The following is a 21,965-nucleotide window of genomic DNA, read 5'->3' on the forward strand; positions in this document are numbered from 1 at the left end:
CTCTTTCCTCACATCCCTTCCCCATTTTACTCTCCCCATGCTTGAGCATAACCAGTGCACCAGCATTTCACTTCGTTCTCTTCGCTAAGGAAGCATTTTCTGACTTGCCTCTAATACTCCTGTCACTCAGAGTTCTGGTTTACAATGTGGTTTTTTTAAAATCACAGTCAGATTGGCTTTTAAAGAAGCTACAGTTCTGTTCTAGTCTTCTCAGTTGACACATTGTTATGTATAAACTGGTAAGTTTCAATCAGTAATACTTTGTTTTCAAACAAAGTAGGTGTCTTTGGACTGTACCTTAAATCCACAGCTACACTGACCTGGAAACAAGCTCAAGTGCTTGAGACCGAGTGGATTGTTCCACTGGATCTTTTCTTTTGTTCCTGTTATTCTTTACTAAGGATTGCAACCTCCATAGCTAAGGAAGCAAACCAGAAACTCTGCTTCAGGTATCTCAGTTGGTAATTCCAGAGCAGTTTCTCATTACATTTTGAAGCAGAGGGGTAAGACAGCTCTATCCCCTCCTTCCCATTCCATCAGCCTTGCACTGGATGTACCAACTGGGCAATCTCAAGCTCAGCTGGCTCAGATTTCTCATCCACCCTAGTCTGCAAATGGGGAAATGCAAAAAAATGAAAAATCACTCAATTCAATGTGGCTGAAAGTGCTGAATGATGTAATCAAGACTGCAAGGTGGAAAAGGAGACAAACTTCTAGGAACAACCTGCAGTTATATTGCTTTAAGAAAAACATGAAACCATCTTTAATGCAGACACCGATCCTGTTTCACCATCCTTTGAAGAGCATCCCTCTGCTGCAGGGTAACCTGCTTTTGTTGTGGCCATTTGTTTTCTTAAAGTGACTTAACCACATGCCACATAAAAGCACTGGAATCATGATAACTTTGCATTAAAAAAGATTAATTTCTTTCTGTTTTCAAAATACTATTTCTGTGTTTTTCCCATTTGTAGCTTGTGTTTTGAAAACTTGAAGTTTGGTATACTCAAAATCCTCATAGTGACTGAGTTGTTTTGCAAAGTTGTGAACATCAAACACAAGAAATGATTTAGACTGAGTTACCATACTATTTATTTAAATACCTGATTCACTGACAGAATTGTATATTTTATGGCACAGAAGAAAAATGTTATCTATTTCTTGATCAATTTATATCAGGAACTAAAATCATAAAATTAAAATCAACTAGGTTGGGAAAGACCTTTAGGATCACTGAGTTTCTTCTACTACTTGATTACAAGATGACCACCTCCTTGTAAATTTTATCTTGTTTTGTCCCAACTTCTTTAAAAATAAAACCAAAAACATACTCAGCACTTCTTTTATACCACGAAATACCAAATCTGTGCCAAACTGCAAGGAAATAGGATCACCCAAGCTCACACATAATCCCTTTCTCAACAGTGATCTACCTCTACCTCTCCTTGCTCTCTTTCACCATTCATTGCATGGAATCTTTTCTACTCCTTTACACGATTTCCAACTCCACCTGTTTCTGTAGGTGAAACCTTGGACTCTGGATGAAAAGGGAAACCTGGGGAGAGAACTGCTTCCCTCTATCACAAATGCTGAAAGGAAAAATTGAGAGTAACATTCTACTCTTTCACATCTTGAACAATGTGATTCTGACAACCCAAGAAAACAATCTGCCAAGAAAAGGAAGCAGTAAGAGTCTTGAAAACAAAACACTTATTATTTCCAGTAATTTTTAGGAAAGATTAATATGCAGGAATGTGCTTATAAATTACACTTAATTACAAAATTCTCAGTCCTGCAAGTGTGTTTCCCACCACACGCAACACCATTAAAAGAATACTTCCTTTTTCCAAGACACATAACAGCTAAATTTAGAGGCCAGGAAGGAAAGGACATATGGGTAAAGTAGAAAATGGAAAGAGGAAAAACATGGGCCAATGTGTTGAGTGGAGGGAGATAAAATGACAGATTACAATCAGAGACCAGAAAAGAATCTAAGTAGTAAGGAATATGAAGAAGTACAGAAGAAACAAAGTGCTGTATTACCACGAACCGTTTCCAACTGATTAGCCAGAAACTGTTGCCTTAGAAGCTGACTCTCAAGCCAGGACATGAATGAATAATTAACTGCTAGAAAAGTAACAATTATGTTAGAAAATGACATTATTTTGCATAAAAACTTTCTAGTTTACTAATTCCAAGAACTTCCAGTTTACAACAAGGAAGCTAGAGGGAAAAAACCAGAAATATAAAAATAAAATATAAAATAATCCAAACTGCTGGTTTTTTTTTTTTCCCCCTTCAGCTTTAGGTACAACCTCAGTCTCTCCCAAAGTTCATTATTTTACCAAGAGCCCTACACCGAATTTTTGATCTGGAATGTAGCATCTCACACACCTCAAACCTATCCTCATTCTGTTTAGACTAGGACACTTCACACTAAAGCACTCCTATTTCTATAGCAGGTGTTCTGTGACTGTTCTGTGCTTATGCATTCCTTGCAGCTTTAAGATGCAACACATGACTTGTAAAGAATGTTAATTCAATTTGAAAGGACTTAAACCTACCTTTAAACTAGACTCATAGTCTGTGTTCACTTTGAACATAAGCCCAAGTCGCAAATGAATTTCCTTGGCTCGACAAAAGCTGGGATCAACATAAAGCGCCTCCTGAAATGCTTTAATTGCCCTGAAAGAAAAACACAGATTAAAAAATTATTTTTTACTGAACTATTACTTTATAATCAATGTTTTTTATATGGCTAACAAAGTGGATCAAAAAGCACTGTTACAGAAGAACATATTAAAATAATGGTTTACACGTAACATTTTTGGTGAATGGCTTTTGATTCTTCAACGATTGGGTAATTATGAACTCCAGATATCCTGGTGTATTTCTAAGTCTAATCTTTTCTATTAATTTACAGAAACTAATTTGCTGCATGAAGTACACTAACATATCTGATATTTCAGAAAAGATGACTCACAAATTAGTTACAAAATTAGTGCAACTTCACTAAGAACAGCCAGGTTGCTTTCGATTCCAGCAGAGCAGACCCCCCGAGAACAGCAGAACAGAAGGCCTTGGATAGATCACACACGTCTTCTCCCACTGCACCTACTTGGTCCTTTTTCCTCTTTCTACTCCCTTTCCTAGCACCAGTGCCATGCAAGGACTCAAATAATACCAGTTGCTCCATTACTTCCAAATGGAGATATAAAAGCCTGCCATCTCCTCATGCAGCAACTTTCTTTCATATTCCCATGATGTGTGAAGACAGCTCTGATTCTATTTCCTTACCTTCAAATCCTCTCTCACTTGTCCCTGTTCATGATGGCACTGTACCAGACAAAACAGAAATGCCATCTAACAACTCCACCTTGGAGCAGAAACAAAAGACTCTAAACAGGACTGTTTTGCCTCTCAGGCCACTGCATAAAACTAGGTCAGCTGAAATGCAACTAAAAGATAATAGAATTAAAGTCACAGAGGAATTAAGAAGGAAGCTAAGAGTCACTGTTGCCTGAAATCCAGTGACAGATTGAGACAAAATCCCTTCCCATATACCACTGGTCACACAACAAGAGCAACAGGAAGAACCAGCCTCACTGAGGGTAGATTTGAGCCCCTAGGCCAGGGAGCACAGTCCTATCTGCCGTCCCAGGAAACCCCACAGGTTGACACCAAGTGGCCAGGTGACAGGGCAGTCCAGCAAGAACTGGACCCGCTGTGGAGCAAGCAGCAGAGGGACGTGGGACAGGGATTAACTACAGTGCTTAAAATTACACTTTTTAGGCACATTGATTTAATTCCTACTCTCAAAAGTGCAGTATTATTTAGAGGGACAAAAGGTTAGCAGATGCAGTGCAAAATTCAACAAATATTTTTCACAGACTTTTACTCACAACACACATAAATTATCATTTTTGAATCCTTCAGCAAAACAACTTCTGCTCTAAAATTCTTACAGGCTTTTGTCTCATCAAGGGCAAAGTAAACCAAAGGCACAGAACTTCCTCTAGACAATGCAACAACTGTATGTACCTAAAGCATTATTTGACTTCTTTAAACAGAACTTAAGAGCAGATAGGCTTAAAAAAATTATTAAATTTTTATTGTGGAACTGATGCTTCCTCTATTACAATCCTTCAGAAAGGCTTGCCTTACCCAGTACCCTACTTTTCTGCCAACACATGGAAAATGAGCAAGTGAAGCGCTGAAGGGACAAACCTGCACCTGAGCTAAGCTCTCTCACATCTCATCTAAACTTCCCTGGAATCCTATGGTGATGGTGGTAAGTCACACACCTTGTATCCACACTGAATTCATAACAAACAAAGATCCCTGTCTCATAACAGTATGTTCATCTTCATCATCTACAAAAACAGTGATCAAACTGAAAAGCCAAAGACTGGACTGACCACTAAATATCAGCACATATTTTAAGCTAGGCTTTTGCTATGCCAGAAGATAGATCCTATTACTGTGTATTTGCATTTCTTGTCTTAACTCTAAAATGGACACTAGGTATGTTAGCCACTGGTATTGAAAATCCATTACTCGTATCTTGTTTAAAGACAATATCCCAAAAAAGGAGAAAACCACTGTCTATGATTCCAATCAAAGAGAAGACAAAAATCAGGAATAAAGACAGCAGTTCCACAGCACATCACAGAGCGTGACCACACTAACAGACACTCTGTAAACTTAATGTTCTTATTTAGCTATCCTTGGTCAGAAAACAGTATTTCCATATTTCCCCTATGTCACATCCCCATTGAAAAGATCATCAAAAAGTGGATTTCTAAAAAAGCTTAAGAGAATCTGAGAGTGACAAAAATACTTCTGTAGTCTCTTGCTTACAGAACTGGAAATGTTTTTCATTGCCACAGTTGAGCAGTGGAGTTAAACAAAGCCACAAGTATAACAAAAAGCTTTCAAGGACAGTTTCGAAATTTAGTTTGAATGTATACTGTCTTTTATTCAAAAAAACAAGAATGTTGCCCACCCCAGTCTTTCAGAGGAGCACAGCACTTAAAAACCAGTAAATTATCATCAGTGGACAACATGGAAGACTGTGTCACATTTAGCACAGAAACTCCTCCAAGCTTTGTGTAAGGTTTATCTCTGTGCAGACTAAACTAAGTAAAAAATCAAATTTTACCTTCTACTTAACTCTAATAATTCCATATTGGTTTTACAATTTGTAGTTCTTCCAGGATGACAAGCATGACTAATAACAAATAGAAATTACTTCCACCACTGAGATAAGGGGCATCATCAAAATTTCCCCAATGAAGTGATCTGAAACACCATTTTGAACAGTTTTTACCATTGGTAGGTACTCATGTCTAATTCAATAACTTATAGCCTCATTTAAATACTCAGTAGAGTTTTTACAGAATAAAATACTCAAGCTCTGAAAAGGTATTTATTTATTAACTCTTACAGACAGACAAGCAATTTTACATCACAGCTGAATTAATATTGATGTAATTTTGCCTGCAGGAAACATTTAAATAAAATAGCAACGTGCTCACATTACAGGACACACCAAGAACATGGACTACAGCAAAATCCTCTGCCTGCTTTCCACTGCCATGCCCAGAGGTCCAGACTCATTCCCTTACTATCAAACAGGAGAACATCTGCAGCAGCACTGACACCCATTTCAGAGTTGGGCCTTCCAGACACAGCAGGAGGAGTCACTTGACTCTTGTACAGATCTCAGTTTACTCTCAAACATCTCTAACTCCATTTTTGTTCTCTGTCCAACCCTACACCCAGAAAGATGTGGGTCTAGAGGATCCAAGGCATCCAAATTACCCAGATGTTTTCCCTCAAAGCTCTTGTATGGCTTGACCAAAACCAGAAGTGCAGATACAGCCCAACAGCTGGACGAGTCCAACAGCTTCCTTCAGGGATGATGGCACAGAGCCTTCCCCAAGTCAGTTGTGAGTCTCCACCACTAATTAACTGCCCCTCATGCACAGACAGAACTTCTCATCTCACTCCTTCAGCAGACTAAACACACACCAGTCCAAAGGAAAAATTATCAAATGAAAGGCCAGGAGCTCTCACACTGTGGAAATAAATGACAGTCATCTGAATTCTGCAAGAGACAACTTTCCTTTTGTTCTCTGATGATACTGACACCTGCATGGTGAGACAGAACTCTGGCTGAGTCTACTAGAATTTATTAAAATTAAATAAGGATCTTCTCCAAGAATGAGGGCATTTCTCTTAACAGGCAGGAAAGGCTATTCTAACTCTCAACAAAATGGGAAAGCAGGACTGGAAAACAGGCACTACAGAGGATGAAGAGCACCTCTGGACTTTTATTTTACACAGCACTGCTACAGCAATTCAGGAAAAATAAAAATGACATCTCCAAATCAAGACTGCCAGAATCAATACTGCAGCTATTGTCCCACCCACTAATCTATACAACAATGCCTACCATTATGAAAGTGAAGAAACCAGGTGAATAATAATTAATAGATGATTATATTAAACATTTAGTGAATTCTCATAAGACTTTTATTGGATGGTTTTGCTTGAATAGACTGTGAATAAAATCAGCTTTTTACTAGGCAAAAGAATGTAATAAAAGAGCATCAATTTAACTATTCAGAAGTTATCACTTTTGTTCGTTTCAAACAAAACCCATGAAAATCAGAATGACTGTACAAAATGAAAGAACCCAACATTATTCTAATATGTCACCTGATGCAGCTGGAGTGAAACTTTCTTTTTCTTATTCTTACCCTCTTTCAATTTTCTGACCACCTATTCTAAGCCTCACATCACTTCACAGCCTCACTTCTGAAAGTGATGTGAGGCTATGATGGACAAATTTCTATGTGAAACTCAGAATCACAGTTTGAACATAAACAAAATGTACATACACAGCAGTAGTCAGGACACTGTAGTTTATGAAACACTTTTAGAGTCTTTAGCTACAACTCTTCTGTCCACAGGACTGCAACAGTTGAATGGCAAAATATTTTGAGCAGCAAAGTCTTTAAACATTTCTCTAGAACAGCAGCTGGGAGTAGTTTTTTTTCCTAGCATTAGCAGAGTTTTCATCAGTCCAAGACTAGTTTGCTGCACAATCACAGCAAGATATGATGACAAAAAGAAAGTTAACTGCCCACTTCATTACTGGTTAATTACTAGGAGCACATGTACTCTACATGTACATTCCCATTTTATATACCTGAAAAATACATATATATAGACCCAGCCACTGGAAACCTGAGAAATATTTGACAAAGCAGTATCTACAGACTGTGTGTTTAAATTCTTAGAGGTCTCCACTTGGCAGTGTTCATTCCTACACATCCCACTACACACTTGACTTTTTGTGTGGAGCAACCCAGTCAGAAGCAGAGATGGTGGTTCTAGATATCTTTATAACTAGAGGTTGAACAGATGATGACAGTGCTTCTGCTTTGAGAAGGATCAGGGAGTAGAAGGGTCAGGGAGTTCCACTCAGGGATGATGGATTTTCCCCAGGCAGTCTTTACTCATGATGGAGGTGAGGAAAAGAGTCTGGATCATCTCTTGAAGGTCTTTGGCTTTTTTCAGGGTCAATGCTAAAGGATTGAGTTTTCTGGAACACTCAACTTCTACAGCTGGTAAGGAATCCCTAGACTGAGTAGCCTCAGGGCAAAGAGCCCAAATGGAGCAAGAGAGGTGAGTGACCTCTGTCTCCTGTCAGGTGTTTCTGAGGAACCCAGTGGCTTTCTCACTGACGCTGTCCAGCAATTTGCAACACCACTGCAAACGCTGCAGGCTGGCCTTGGAGCACCACAGTTGGTACACTGGGATCCACAGGGTGTTCAGGACACAATGTCAGAGCCTGGGCTCCATCTTTTCATCTTGATGGAAGTCAGTGGAATCACCAGATGATAAACCAGTCAGGCTCAGAATCCTCACTGAAGTGAAGAGAAAATCTGGTATCCAAGCCACTACAGCTGGGTGCAGGTATTGCACAGCAATGAAGGGTAGCCTTGGATTAACTACTGAAATTCTTTAATGTACAATCTAAGAGACAACTACAGAGGGCATGAAATTACTCAAGTTATGTGAATATCTCATTCTACTGGTTTTCTACTCTAACTCAGAAACAGGGAAACAACAGTGAAAATGAACCAACCAGTTACTGCTTCATGACAAATGGTGTAAAAGAAGGGAGTATCAAAATTTCAAATCCATAAGATCTGTTTTACTGTGCTCGACTCAACTTATGGAGGTGATCCCTTATGGCACACCTTACTATAATAATTGTGTGAAATAGGTTTGGTCTGACAACACTATTGCAACACTTGTATATATGTTGAGGACTTTTAATTCTTACATGAACAGTAAAACAAAATCCCCAACATAAAATAATGTAACAGCTAAGATTTGTACTTAAAATAATGCTGCAATGCTGTTCTAGTATATAAAAATGTGTACAATATTAAATTACAGTGAGCTGCATTATGTGTCTTGGAGCCAATCCAACACATCTTTTCATGAAAGCTGGAAAACTTTAAAAATAGTGTAAAGTATATGAACAAGAATTCTAAAGCTGATCTCATTCCCACTTGCCTTTTTTATTATCCCTGTTTATATGAGACGTGAAAAAAACTCAAGCACTTCTTACCCCTTCCTTCTAGAAGGACTATGTACTTCCCTCTTGTTAAAATCTCTGAATATCTAAAATGGTGGTGTTGGAAAAAAACTCAGTTCATGGATGAAGCAGGGTAACTAAACCACCTTAAAAAGTCTTGAGGTCTCCTCTGCCTGCTAGAAATATAAAGATCTGTGTCCCCTATGACCATAAACAGATGGAATAAATGCAGCAGGAAGACAGATTAGCATTTCACTCTGAAAGAGGATTCTCCTGGCAATCTGCTAGAGCTCTGTGGAGGATTAAAGTCTTCAAAGAAGAACACCTATTGTAAATGGCTGGCTATAATCTCAAAGTTGATTGTGATCTTGTCACACCTAAACACCAACAACCCACATCCCTCTGCTCTTTTACCCAAGAAATCACAGAAAAGGGGGAAGAAAGGCACTCAAAGTGATTAAAATTCAGAATTGCTAACAAGTAAGTTTTTACCTACATTAGATTTTTGTCCTTTAAAAACTGTATGCAATACTTTAATGATACACAATGTCCTTAGCACCACACTATACATAACTTTGTTGCATGAATGAAATGGAAAATACAATTATTCTACTCAACCTTAACATAAGCTCTGTGTGCAGTTCTGTAAGTTAGGGCATCAGCTTACACTCATGTTGTCAACAAGTGAAGAAAAATCTGAATTAATTCAAAGCCCTAATTTATTAATACTAAATAGCATGATCTGCTGATGGCAAAAATTTATGTTGAACAGGTGGCTTTTCAAAAATTAATTACTCTAAATCTAACTGCTTTGTCTTATTTATCTTACAGTTTATCTACCATTTTCACAGTGCAAACTATAACAAGATACAGCTTGTAAGAAATGGTGCACAAAATACTTTTGAATGCTGAAGGATGAAGACAAGATTGCGTAACAACTAGAATGTTCTGAAACTTGGTAAAATTCAACGAAGACTCATCACAATCTTAAGAAACAGTGGATTCTCAGGATTTCTGAAAACTTTTCTATTCTTTTCTTGCTAATTAGAATGCAATATAATTGTATAGCACATGGCATTCATTTCACCGCTATCAATAAAGCAAGCAGTAAGCTGCAAGATAAAATAATCCATGTTTTGAGTTCATGATTTAACCAACTTATTTTAATCTGAAGAATAAAAGTTTATGTACATTATCCTGAGGAAAACATAAATCTTTTGCCTTACAGATACACAGAAACAATTTAAGGAGAGGTGGGGGGAGAAATCCTGCTCCATTGTTCCCAACCTTCAGTCGGTGGTCCCTCACTGCATCCGTAACTGCTGTCAGGATTAGTTCAGTAACACAAGGGAACTTTTTAGTAATCAATCAAGTAGTAAAGTCACACTTACTGTGCTAACAGTCCACACTGAGTGGAAAAAGCACTGACCTAAACACTGCAGCTTTCTGACTTCTTCCCCATAAATTATCTCCATAGGAATAAACACCAATGAAAGTCTGAGGACCTTTCAACAGGACCCCAGTGACTGAGTCCATTCCATTTACCACTCTCACCACTGATAAAGCCAAACCAAAACCCCAACTGAAAACCAACCCCCACCACACCCAGCAGAAGCCCTGCTACATCCCGTAAGCCCTGACACAAATTACAACTGTTTTAACCCTGAGTTTTTACACCAGATTTAAACACCCCGATTCCATGAGAGCCTATTGCTTCTCACATCCAAACCCCACACCTGATGCAGCTCTGTCAAAATTTCTGCCTACCAAGCAAAATGTAAACAAGCCCATTTTGCCACCTCTTTTCCAAGCAGGGTTTCTGTAAACAGGCTTCCCAACAAACCCAGGCCACAGGTTATCAATAACAACAATTCCCAAAAGCCTGTTGAGTCCTTCTGCTCCATCCCCACTGCTGAATTGTATTACAGGGAGCTCAAATTCTTCTCCTGGAAGTGCCTTCCTTTTCGAGGCACTGCTGTGGCTGCCCCAAGTGTGTTACAGTAAGCAGACAGTGATTCAGGACAGTAACACCTACAAACATCCTATCTGTAATAAAATCAATACTGAACTACTGTACATTCACACTGAACTGAGGGTGAAATAATCACACTTTGATGGGACAGCACACAATACTGACACTGTCAGCTTATTCCAACTTACCATTGAAAGGCATTGTAATGGAAGTAGACCAAACCAAGGCCATATAAAAAGGCAGCATTCTGTAAAGGAAAGAAACAATGTTTAAAACCCAGATAAGAGTGAGTTTCCAATATTTTATCCATCCTTTGACATTGTATTTCCATTATAAGATAAATGTATTTAACACTCGCCTTGAGTAGGAAGAGGCAAAAAGAAGGAATGAAAAGATACACAGACACTTAAAAAAAAAAAAAAAGTGGTTCTCCATGGTCACAAAAAAAAAAGGGGCTATTTTGGAGAGTAACAACAATATTTAAGTACTTTTACATCAGAGAAACCAATGTACTCTGTTCTACTTGTACAACAGCAGGGAAGGAAATGATGAAGTAGAAATCTTTGGTAATTTAATATCATGAAAAAAATAATTTATGACCAAGCACCATTTCATAGTCACAGTAATTTATACTCACATAAAAGAAAACAAAGCTACACACTCTAATTTCAGTGTCTAATGTAGAACATTAATTAAATGAATCTGAAAATATGCTTAAGGAGATTTCATTTTTCTGAATACCAAAAAATACAGACCATGAACTTCAAACCTATGACAATCATATTTCTTCATCATTAATCCAATTTCTATCTCCTATCCCCCTATCTGCAGAAGGGAAAAACTAAACCAAAACAAGAAAAACCATTTCCTTCCTGGAAACCCATTTTCCCTCAATCTTCTTTTCACATAAACCATGATTTACTTCTAAAGTGAAATCATTAACAATATTTAATCAATGTTTAACTATCCAGTTCCACAAATAATTATTAAATATATCCTAAATTAGAAAAAATAAACAAATTGCTTTTTCTTTTGCAAAGTTATGCCATAGCACATTTGTTTTTTATTGAGCAGAACTATTCCATTATTTACAGGAGACATTGTACATGCTGCCTAAGACATATTTTTAGGCTTTTCTCATATATAATTCTTATTCTGAGAGACCAGGTATACATATCCCAAAGCTCTGACACATGGATAAGAGCTGGAATTTCAACTGCTGCAGACTGCACTTCAAGATAATCTCTCTGCCACTTGCATGCAGTTCTTAACAAGTCAAATTTCTAAGGAGTTCCACAAAAGGAATCCTAATTATGACCTCAATCCAAGTCAAATATAAAAGTTATAACAAAGTTTCTCCTACAAAATAACTGGTAACCAGAAGACAATTCAAAGAGCAGCATTCATCAGAAACAGAATCCAATATGACAATTTCATTATCCCTCATTTGCCTCTTCTAAATGCAAATTAAGACCAGGGAAATGTCAAAGATTCCTTCATGAAGGCAGCTGGATCATAGCTTCAGCAACGGACAGCTTCCAGGAAAATGCTGTGGTTTGACCAGATACTACAGCAATCAGAACACTGGAAGATGTTAAGAGGAGGAGTGGAGAGGGAAGTGCATAAACAATAGAAGAGGTCACTTTAATACTACCAGAAACCCACATTCCTGTTTAATTGAACAAAAGCCCAACACCGACATCATAAAGACAAAAGATCTCCAATTCCCTACTCCATCTTGTTTCCACGTTCCAAGTATGCTCTGGCAGCAAGAGACCAGGAAGAAGGCAAGCTCAAAAGTGGAGCACACGTAATGCCCTGACTGGAAAGTCATTTTAAATGAAGAAGTAAGACAGATTTTCATGTCTGCAACATGGAAGCCTACAAAATACAGCATGCCAGTAGCCTTCACTGTCTTCAGGTCAGCTCATCTGTAAGACAGAATTTAACAAAACTGTCTAGTGTCCCCCTCTGATATTCTGAATCTCAATCAAGTTTTGATCATTGTAGAGATTGAGATTAACAGTGATCACAAAAATCCTTCATCGCCACACTGCAAAATTCAAACAGAAATATGCCAGACAACTAAAAACTCTTCAATTTGCAAAGAATTTTACTTCCTCTTATGAAACTATTAGAATTCACAGTCCAAGAAAGTTAAGAGGTTCAGAAAAATCTCCCTGATATTTTGATGCTAAGGGTTAACAATAACCAACTTTCAAGGCACAACAGAACCAAGATGCAAGCTATTTGTCAAAATGTAATTTATTTATCAAGTTCACATAAAGCTTTCAGATGGTACTCACAGCACTACAAATAAACCATTACTGTTCTGTCCTTTGTTCTGTGACTGGTTTTACCATTTTTTTTCCTCATTCTCCTTTGGCCTTAAGTCTTTTGAGACTGACCTTAAAAACATCTTAAACTGCTGCTCTCTTCTCAATAAAAAACAGGGCAAGATTTAGTATTTGTACCAGTAATACTTCACTTCAAATGTAAAGGTGCAAATTCTGAATTGTCAGTATGAATCATGAATTTACCTGTTCTGAAATGCTATAGCTCTAACCATACATATCACCATTATTACTGCCTGTTGATAATCTTAAAACCAATCTAATAAACTAATATTAAAACATATCTTTTAAACTGCATTTGAACACGGACGGGAGTTTCACAAGGACTGGAAGAGATCACAGTGTCCCAATGTATGGCTGTACTCTCCCACAAATAATTCAAGGCAACATACACATAAAGTTCATTGCTTTTGCAGAATACCATCAAGTTCAACATGCAGTCAAAGTTCCTACTGGCAATAGCCAATATGAAATGTTACCACAGCTTAATGCAGATCAGGACCAAGTGTGATCATTACACAAATCTTCATCTACAAAATGCCTTCTTATAAATCATAAGATTCTGTGATTCTATTTACTAGGAACACAATCCATCTTAAGAAATCAGTTTTCCGTTTCCTCTATTAGTTCTGACAAGTTTCTCAAAGAATATCCATTCCATGTGTTCCAGTAAAGATTACTCCTGTGATTTAGTCCCTGCTATAAATAGCTGTTGAGGTAGAATTTAAGGCCTATTTTTTCCCTCTAAACATTTTTCAGTGAGAAGCAGAAAACAAAATTATCTTAGTACAGTCCTTTCCTTGAACTTTCTAACAACCCTCAAAATTTATGAAAATCTCATGCTAGCAAAAAGTATTCTCTGGCTACTAACTTCTAATTTAATTTTTTTTGTTACCAGATACCTCTTTTCACTAAAATCTTGAGTGAAAAAAAGATACAAACCCAAACAGACTGTGCCTCAAATTTGAAGCTGAATGCTTGGGTTTTTTTTGTTCTACAGCCATGCTACCAAATAGCAGATAAACTAGAATGCTATTTCCAAGCTGGCATCATTTACATTTTCTTTGAACTACCAAAAAAATGTTAAAATGTTTCATACCAACCACTAGATGGCTCAAATACTTCTTTCCATTTTCCACGCTTACGCAATTTAAGGAAATTGTCAAGTTGATATTGTGCATTCTGCTACTTACACGCACTATTTAATGCTGAGCAACATTTCAATTCTATTTTCTAAACGAGTGTGGTATACACATTTTGTGAACAGGTAACTCAGAAGGCAAAAATGTATTTGTGTGTATCTTTTTATGTAACTGGTATGAATAAGCACAATGAAGACTTTCTGGTCTTGTTTGTTTTAAGCAATCAAGGAAAAAAAATTAACCAATGAGAAAGACTCCACCCATCTCACAGGTCTTCTATTCAAATAACTGGTTTATAGGCTCTTTGAAGCAGCAGGTGGAAACAGATCCCCAACGTTCCATGTGTTCTGTTCTCCAGGCATTTCAGGCCACATCCACATCAAGCCTTTTTCTCCACCTTTCAAGGGTGCAGCCAGCAGGTCCCACAGAAATACATCAGCCCAGCCCACCTACAAACACAGGGGCAGAAAAATGCACCTGTCCTGGCTAGCAAGTGGCCACTCCCACATTCAGATCACAAATAGCCATCTTGGACTCGCTCTACAGACGTCTGGCTGCCACATCTGGGTCCAGATGTTTTTCACCAGTAACGCGCTTATCTGCCACACACAGTTGAGAGCCCGTTACAGACTCCAAATTGGTGTTTCATAAACACAGGAATTAACTCAGATGTTATGCTTGCAAATGAAAATCAGTTCAATGGGCACTTCCAGAGAGTCAGAGAGTAGAAAAAGACATTAAAAACTCAAAGCAATCTCAGGGCAGCTTCCAACCAGGTCCTCGCAATTTAAAACTGAAAAAGGAACATAGTTTCCCAGCATTGCTAATTCATAAACATTCCCTAGAACTGCCTCTCTCATTTGTGCTGACACAATCATTTTTAGACTACTACAGCCAGCTGGATGCCAGAAGTGCTCTGAACTATTAGTATCTAGGTAAAAAGGATTTTTTAACTGGATCAGTTTCCCAGGCAAGTTCACTTGTGAACCCCCATGAACAACACCATTAGCACAAGGAAAAGACTGGAACACAAGTAAAAGCTCTTTAAGCCTATGCTGCTCCCATCAAAATGCTTATCAAACCTCCAATGACTTCTCAAACATTACTGAAACCTCCAAAGTCACATATAAACATTTCACTTGAGAGAAAACAACATCTATGGGTCGGTACAAGGTGGATAAACATGAGATAACATCACAGCCTCTGGCCAGCCTTCTTCATGCAGGAAAAATACACCTTTCAGTTGATTAGAAAGATGATAATATTTAGGCAGAAATCAGAGTGTATCCCACCATACTATAAAATAACCAAAACAGGAGAAGAAAAAGTTCCCATGTAGTTAGTTAGTGGAAGTCTGAACAAAAACTACGGAAAAAAGGTGAAGTTCAGCACCCTTATGAGAGACCAGCGACTGCTTTACACTTTCTTACTACTGACAGGAATCACAAAGTCTTTGATGACGTATTTAGATTGCCTCCAGCAGGGTCTGACTGCCCCTTCCTGAGCTGCCCAAGTGCCAGTGGAACCCAGAGCCCAGCCCACATCACATCAGGCTGCACAAGACACACGTGGACAGGTGGCCACTGCTCCTCAGAAAGCCTAACCAGGAAAATAAGGTTTTACAGTTTGTGTCACATCCTGTGGTCACAGGGTCTCTTGGCCACCTGTTCAAAGCAAAAGAACAGCTTTTGTATTCAAATGTGTGAATATGTTTCTTTCTTTACTGAAATTTAAAAAAGAAAAAAAGAATACAAAGTTTTGACACTATGGTGCCTAATTCTTCCTCCTGACACTACTCAATGCATAGTAACAGCTCCCTGGAGAGTTTGCACCACATAAAAAAATTCCGCTTGGGCTCCCGTGAATAAACAGCTCCAGGCCTTTGGGAGCTGACAGGCTCTAGCACAAGGATTTTATGTGCTCAGGAGAAAGAGTGGAGGGTTCAAATAAAATTTGTTTAGATTTGTATAAACATGAAAAAGAGAGCTACCTATCTGCATGTGCTGTACATTCCAAAAATAGTAAGATCCCTGTGTGTACTGCAAACTAGTATCATTAGTTTTGTTCTCTTCAAGGTCTTCATGAAACTTTATAGTACCTGGAAGATCGTTAAGACTGGATTAGATTAGATACAGGATTTTTAAATACAGCTATCTCTAACATGCTTGCACGACTCTACTTCTTGAGCAAGAATCACAACAGTCCCAAATTTGTTACTGGGTGGGTGTCTGCATCCCAGTAGCCAAGTGAAAGCAATTAATATATAAAAATCATTATTCCTGTGACAAATATATTCTGTCATATGTAATATCTTGGTAAATAGCTACAAAGTAATTCCTCATTTTCGTTAAGAAGATCTTTTCAGAGAGTAAATATTGCCAAAATACACCTACTACTTCCAGAAGAAAACTATCTTTCTTAATTCATAAAAACTACCCTTTTTTTCATATCACAGAAAAATTCTTACTAGAAGTTAAGCAGAAATAAAACCAAAAATCAAGTAAACAAAAATTCCACACCATCTACAAATTGTGGTTTGTTTTTTTTTTTCCTTCTAAGTGGTATCTGTCTCTGAAATTACTATACTGTCTTGGCCATCCTACTCATCTCCTCTTTAGGAAAGACATGACATTTGTCCATACCCTTTGCAATTGCCCAGCAGTGCTGCATTTCCACATTCCCTCTAATTCTCCTCTGAATGAAAACTACTCTTTCAACTTCTCTGGAGTATGGCTGCTCCACCAAAACACTTCTATCCCCACATTTTTACCCATAGACTGTAACACACATGGCAAAACACACGCGAACAAGCTGAAGTGGGAGCCTTGTTGTCCTCCAAGTGGCTTTCCAGCACTGTCTGTAGAAAAAAGCTTCTTGACACACAGGGAAGGACAAGTACATCAAGACAAGACTACTGGAAAATTATTGAAACCCACAGACCGCAATTAATTCAACAGACATTAATTATTGCAAACCCTCCTGAATAATACACTGTGCCACAACTAGTTTGAAGGGAGTGCTGTCCTGTGAAAGACAAACTGACAAAACACAACATTAAATAACTCAAATCCTCTTCACTAATGATAGAATCTACGCAGTTTTGCAAACCAGGTATTTCTTTATCCATAAATAAACCTAGGTCCCTTGGCAAAAGGGACTTCTGAACAACTAGTGTACCTTCAAGTTTGTCACATAAATGTCAAGCAAATGTCTAAACTGTGATCATTGCTAAGGGCATCTTTCCACTGAAACTTATAAAATTTCACTTGATGTAAACATCTTCATTTTTCACTTGATACAAATATTCTCAATAATTTAAGTATTTTAACAGGAAACAGCATTTTTCTGAAATTAATCAAGTGAGCAAAGGTGTTGTGCAACACACAAAAGATTAAATTTACCTTGACAGACATTTCATAGAGATGATTCATCTAACCAAATTTAATACTCTCCCTACAGATTCCCTGAATGCTGTTAACAATCACAAAGCTTCTAATTTATTTTGTATGATACATGACTTCACGAAAAAACACCCTCATGACTCCAAAGAGAAAGCCATACTTGAGACCGGATGCTTTTTAACTAAACCAATTTGTCCAACGTTTGCACAGAAACAGACAATCTTTTCAGAGATCACCTAGCCCAACTCTCTGCTGAAGGAAGGGACGACTAGAGCATTCCAAGGATGAAGTCCTGTTGGGTTGACTGCCTCCAAGGATACAGGCCCCACAAACCTTCTGGGCAACCTTCTCCACTGTCCCATCACCATCACAATGAAATAAATAAATACATTTTCATGTGTTTAAAAGGAATTTTGTGTTTTCTATTTGTGCCTGCTGCTTTTCCTTCTTTCACTAGGCACCACCTAGAAGACTCCGGCTCTATTTATTTGTAAAACTGGACAAGACACTCCTGAGCCTTCTCTTCTCCAGGCTGAAGAACCCCAACTCTCTCAGCCCTCCACTCCTTGTATGAGAGAGGTTCCATGCCCTTAAACAGCCCCACGACCCTTCACTGGACTTGCTCCACTATCTCCCCAGTACTCTACTCAGGAGCCCAGCACTAGACCCAGAACTGCACATGCATCACACCAAGGCTCAGTAGAGAGGAAGGATCACCCCTCAGCTTGGTGGCCATGCTCTGCCTTATGCAGCCCAGGATGCCACTGGCTGCCTTTGCTGGCTCATTGCCAGCTCATGCACCAGGAGCCCCAGGGCCTTTCCTGCAAAGCGGCTTTCCAGCCTCAAGGCCGTGCTGGTGCACTGGGCTGCTCCTCCAGAGATAAAGGACTTGGCCTCCGTGGAACACCATGAGGCTCCTGGGGGCTGTTTGGCTCCCTCTGGACAGCAGCACAACTGTGTCATCTCTTCCCAGTTTGCTACTCTCTGTAGCCCTGCTGAAGGTGCACTCTACCCCGCAACACAGGTCATTAACCCAAGGTGCTAAAGAGCACTGGCCCCACTCTCAACCCATTGGGTAAACCACTAATAGCTGGCCTCCAGCTGGACTTTGTGATATGTCCTGGGTTTTGGCTGGAATACAGTTCATTTTCTTCTTAGTAGCTGGCATAGTGTTGTGCTTTGGATTTAGGATGGGAATAATGTAAACACACAGCTGTTTTAGTTGTTACTGAGTGATGTTTGCCCTAAGTCAAGACTTTTCAGTGTCGCAAGGAAGAAGAAGGCTTGGGACAGCTGATACAAACTGGGCAAAGAGATATCCCATACCATACAAAGTCATGTCCAGTATATAAACACAGAGGAGTTGCCAGGAGGGGCCAGTCAGAGACCACTCAGTGGGTGGTGAGCAATTGTATTGTTCAGTGCTTGAGTATCTTGGGTTTTTGCTTTCTCCCTCTCCTTTTTGTTAAAATCATTATTATTGTTAATATTACCATTCGTATTACGGTGTTTTAATTCGTTTCACTTTAAATAAACTGTTCTTCTCTCAGCCCAAATGGTTTTACCCTTTGTTTTTTCCCCCTGATTCCTCTTCCGTTTCCACCAGGGGAAAGGAGATAGTAAGCAAGTGGCTGCGTGGTACTAAAGTTGCCATCTGGGATTTGACCATGACAGTTGATGATCACAATCCTCTGAGCCCGGGTGAGCCAGTTTTCCACCTACCACACTGACCACTTATCTAGTCTGTATTTCATCAGTATGTCTGTGAGCATATCATGGGAGACAGTGTGGAAAGCCTTCCTAGAGTAAATACAAACAGTATCTGTGGCTCTCATCCCCTCCACCAAGTTACTCATTGTGTTGCAAACAGCTATGAGGTTCATCAAGCATTATTTCTCCTTCATTAATTCGTGGTGATTACTTCCAGTGACTTGCCTGCCCTGAATGTGCTGGAAACAGTTTCCAGGATAATTTGCTCTATCACCTTTGCAAGGATGGGGGTGAAGCTGACCGGCCGGTAGCTCCCTGGATCCTCCTTCTTGTCATTCTTAAGAGCAGGAGTGACATTTGCTTTCTTCCAGGCCTCAGGAACCTTCCCCCTGACCATGACCTTTCTAGGATAATTAAGAGTGGCCTCACAGTGACAGAGATGAGCTCCCTCAGCACTCACTGCTGTATCCCATCAGGTCCCATGGACTTGTATGTATTTGTTTGTTTAAATGTTCCCAAACTTGATCCTCGTCTATCGAGAGCAAGTCTTCCTGGGTCCAGACTTGCCAACTGGTCTCAAGGGCATTGGAATCCTGAAGGTGAGTCCTACCAGTAAAGGTGAAGAAGGCTAATACTAAGTATCTCAGTGTTTTCCATATCCTTTGTAATTTGCCTTATTTAGCAGCAGACTTACATATTCTTTCATCTTCCTTTTGCTGCTGATACACTTGCAGAAACTTTCTTATTGCCCTTCACATCCCTCACCAAATTCAACTCCATGTGGGCTTTGCCTTTCCTTATGTGATCCCTGGATGCTGGGATGGTATCTCGGTATTCCTCCAGAGTCACCGATCCTTGCTCCTGCCTGTTTCTTCTGTATGTTTCCTTTTTATGCCTGAGTTTTGTCAGGAGCATCCTAGTTATCCATGCATGATTCTTCTCCTTTTTACCCAACTTCCTTCAAGTCAGGATGAACTGTTCTTGAAAACAAACGTTATCACATAGACAGAAAAAGAGATTCCCTCACCATGGTGTGCTGTAGGCACTTCCTTATTTTGCCAATACGCTTGAGGTGGGGCCCAAATACTGATCAGCACAAGCAAATTAAATACTGAGCAGGTCTTCTAAACCTCTGCTTTTCTTTGATGAGTACTGCTCTTATTTCATACTTACTAAAGGATTTACCTTTCCTCTTTCCCATGTAGATATAGTGAACTCACAAAAGCTATTAGATCTCCTCACTAATGTTTACGAAGTACAGAAATTAATGCTGCTTCACATGTACACACAAACATTACTGAAACATCTCTTTTGGATTATGGCATCTGGACAGTTTATTGAAATGTTTTATTCTCCTTCATATGGCAAGTGATCATCATCATTTATATCCATCACCTTCAAAACATTTTACAAAGTAGAACTACTAGTATGGAATTTTCTGTCCTTGATTCACCATTTTTCCAACCTGTTCCAGCAAGAATAGGAATCCCACTGAGTTGACAAGTAGCCCCATTATTTCCCTGTCAGTTTCTCACTGCTGGAGAATCACTAGTGCTGGAAAAATGCCTTGCTATCATTAATTACACAGCTGCTCTTCCTCACGCACTCCATAGAAAATGGGAGTGGACAAGCTGAATATACTAAGGCATGAATGACTATAAAGAGATTCAAATACACACAAACAGACCAGCAAAAACCAAAGGAAAATAATCACATAAAATTAAATGACAAAACCCTTTATCGTTGTTCCCCTCGAATCTTAAGCTACATTGTGCTGGGCAGTAACAAAACCCAGCTGAATCTGGAACTCTGCTTAATGGAAAAATTCAAAGGTTAATTTTTAACCAAGTCCCCTAGGATTGCTGTTGCTGCTTTTATGTTGTTCTTTCCAGCTGAGTAACTCTTGAACCTGTTAGCTGCCTTCAAATGAGTTTTAGAGAAACCAAGACTTCTCAAAGATGAAAAACTGGAGGAATGTCACTGAAAATGACTGTTGGATAGGAAAAAGAGCCCCCAAACCAAGGCCTACTTTCAGAAAGCACACAGAGCTAAATTACTCTCTCCTCTTTGGGAAGAGACACTTAGTCCATTAGCACAGCTTTAAATCAAGCATGTGCTTTTCCTGCTCAGAGATGCCGTAGGAAACAAGATGTCATTCAGGATGCTTCACTAGGAAAACCAGAGGAATTTCAGTTTGTGTGTGCTTAAGTGGGAGAAGGAAGGACAGGAGGTGTGAAAGGACAACAGACACCAGCTCGTCATTGCCCAGGCTTCATTAGCTCCAGCATAAAAACAGTTTGTTCTGTAAACTGCAAACTGAACAAAATCCCACATTTGGAACAAAAATTCCGAGTATCAGCTTCAGAAAAAAAACTCCCTAGCTGTTTTGATTTTGACTTTATTTTTACATTAATCAGGAACATCTTAAAAATGAAAGTGTTATCCGATAGCATATTTTTGGGTACGTATTTTATGTATTCTTACAAATGTATCAAAAATTTAAACAAGAATGTGTCAATTTTTTAAAGGTTTGTTTCAAGTACTGAAATGCAAGATCATTGATTAATGCTTGCTAGTTAGGGATCAATCAATTATTACTGAAAATGACTGTCCAATTAAGACTGTAGTTGGTTAAGTAGTGATGGCTAATTGGTGTTCTAATTGGTGATTTGCTGTTTTATTTGTTAGAATGTACAAATACTTAAAATGGGATACAAGAGCCAAGGCAGCAGGCCCACATGACAGGCAGCTGGGGGAGCAGACTGGATGGGG

At 38.9% G+C, this 21,965-nt stretch overlaps 1 protein-coding gene across 1 annotated transcript in view; it reads right to left on the reverse strand.

The window, feature by feature from the left end:
* KDM6A (lysine demethylase 6A) overlaps positions 1-21,965 on the reverse strand; it is a 116,064-nt gene that overhangs the window by 66,212 nt on the left and 27,887 nt on the right. Inside the window, 2 exon segments of the mRNA XM_008633010.2 lie at positions 2,562-2,682; positions 10,775-10,833. Of these exon segments, the coding sequence (XP_008631232.1) occupies positions 2,562-2,600 (39 nt within the window). The 5' untranslated portion in view covers positions 2,601-2,682; positions 10,775-10,833.

The sequence above is a fragment of the Corvus brachyrhynchos genome, unplaced genomic scaffold (genome assembly GCF_000691975.1).
Source record: "Corvus brachyrhynchos isolate BGI_N302 unplaced genomic scaffold, ASM69197v1 scaffold34, whole genome shotgun sequence".
Lineage (NCBI taxonomy): Eukaryota > Metazoa > Chordata > Aves > Passeriformes > Corvidae > Corvus > Corvus brachyrhynchos.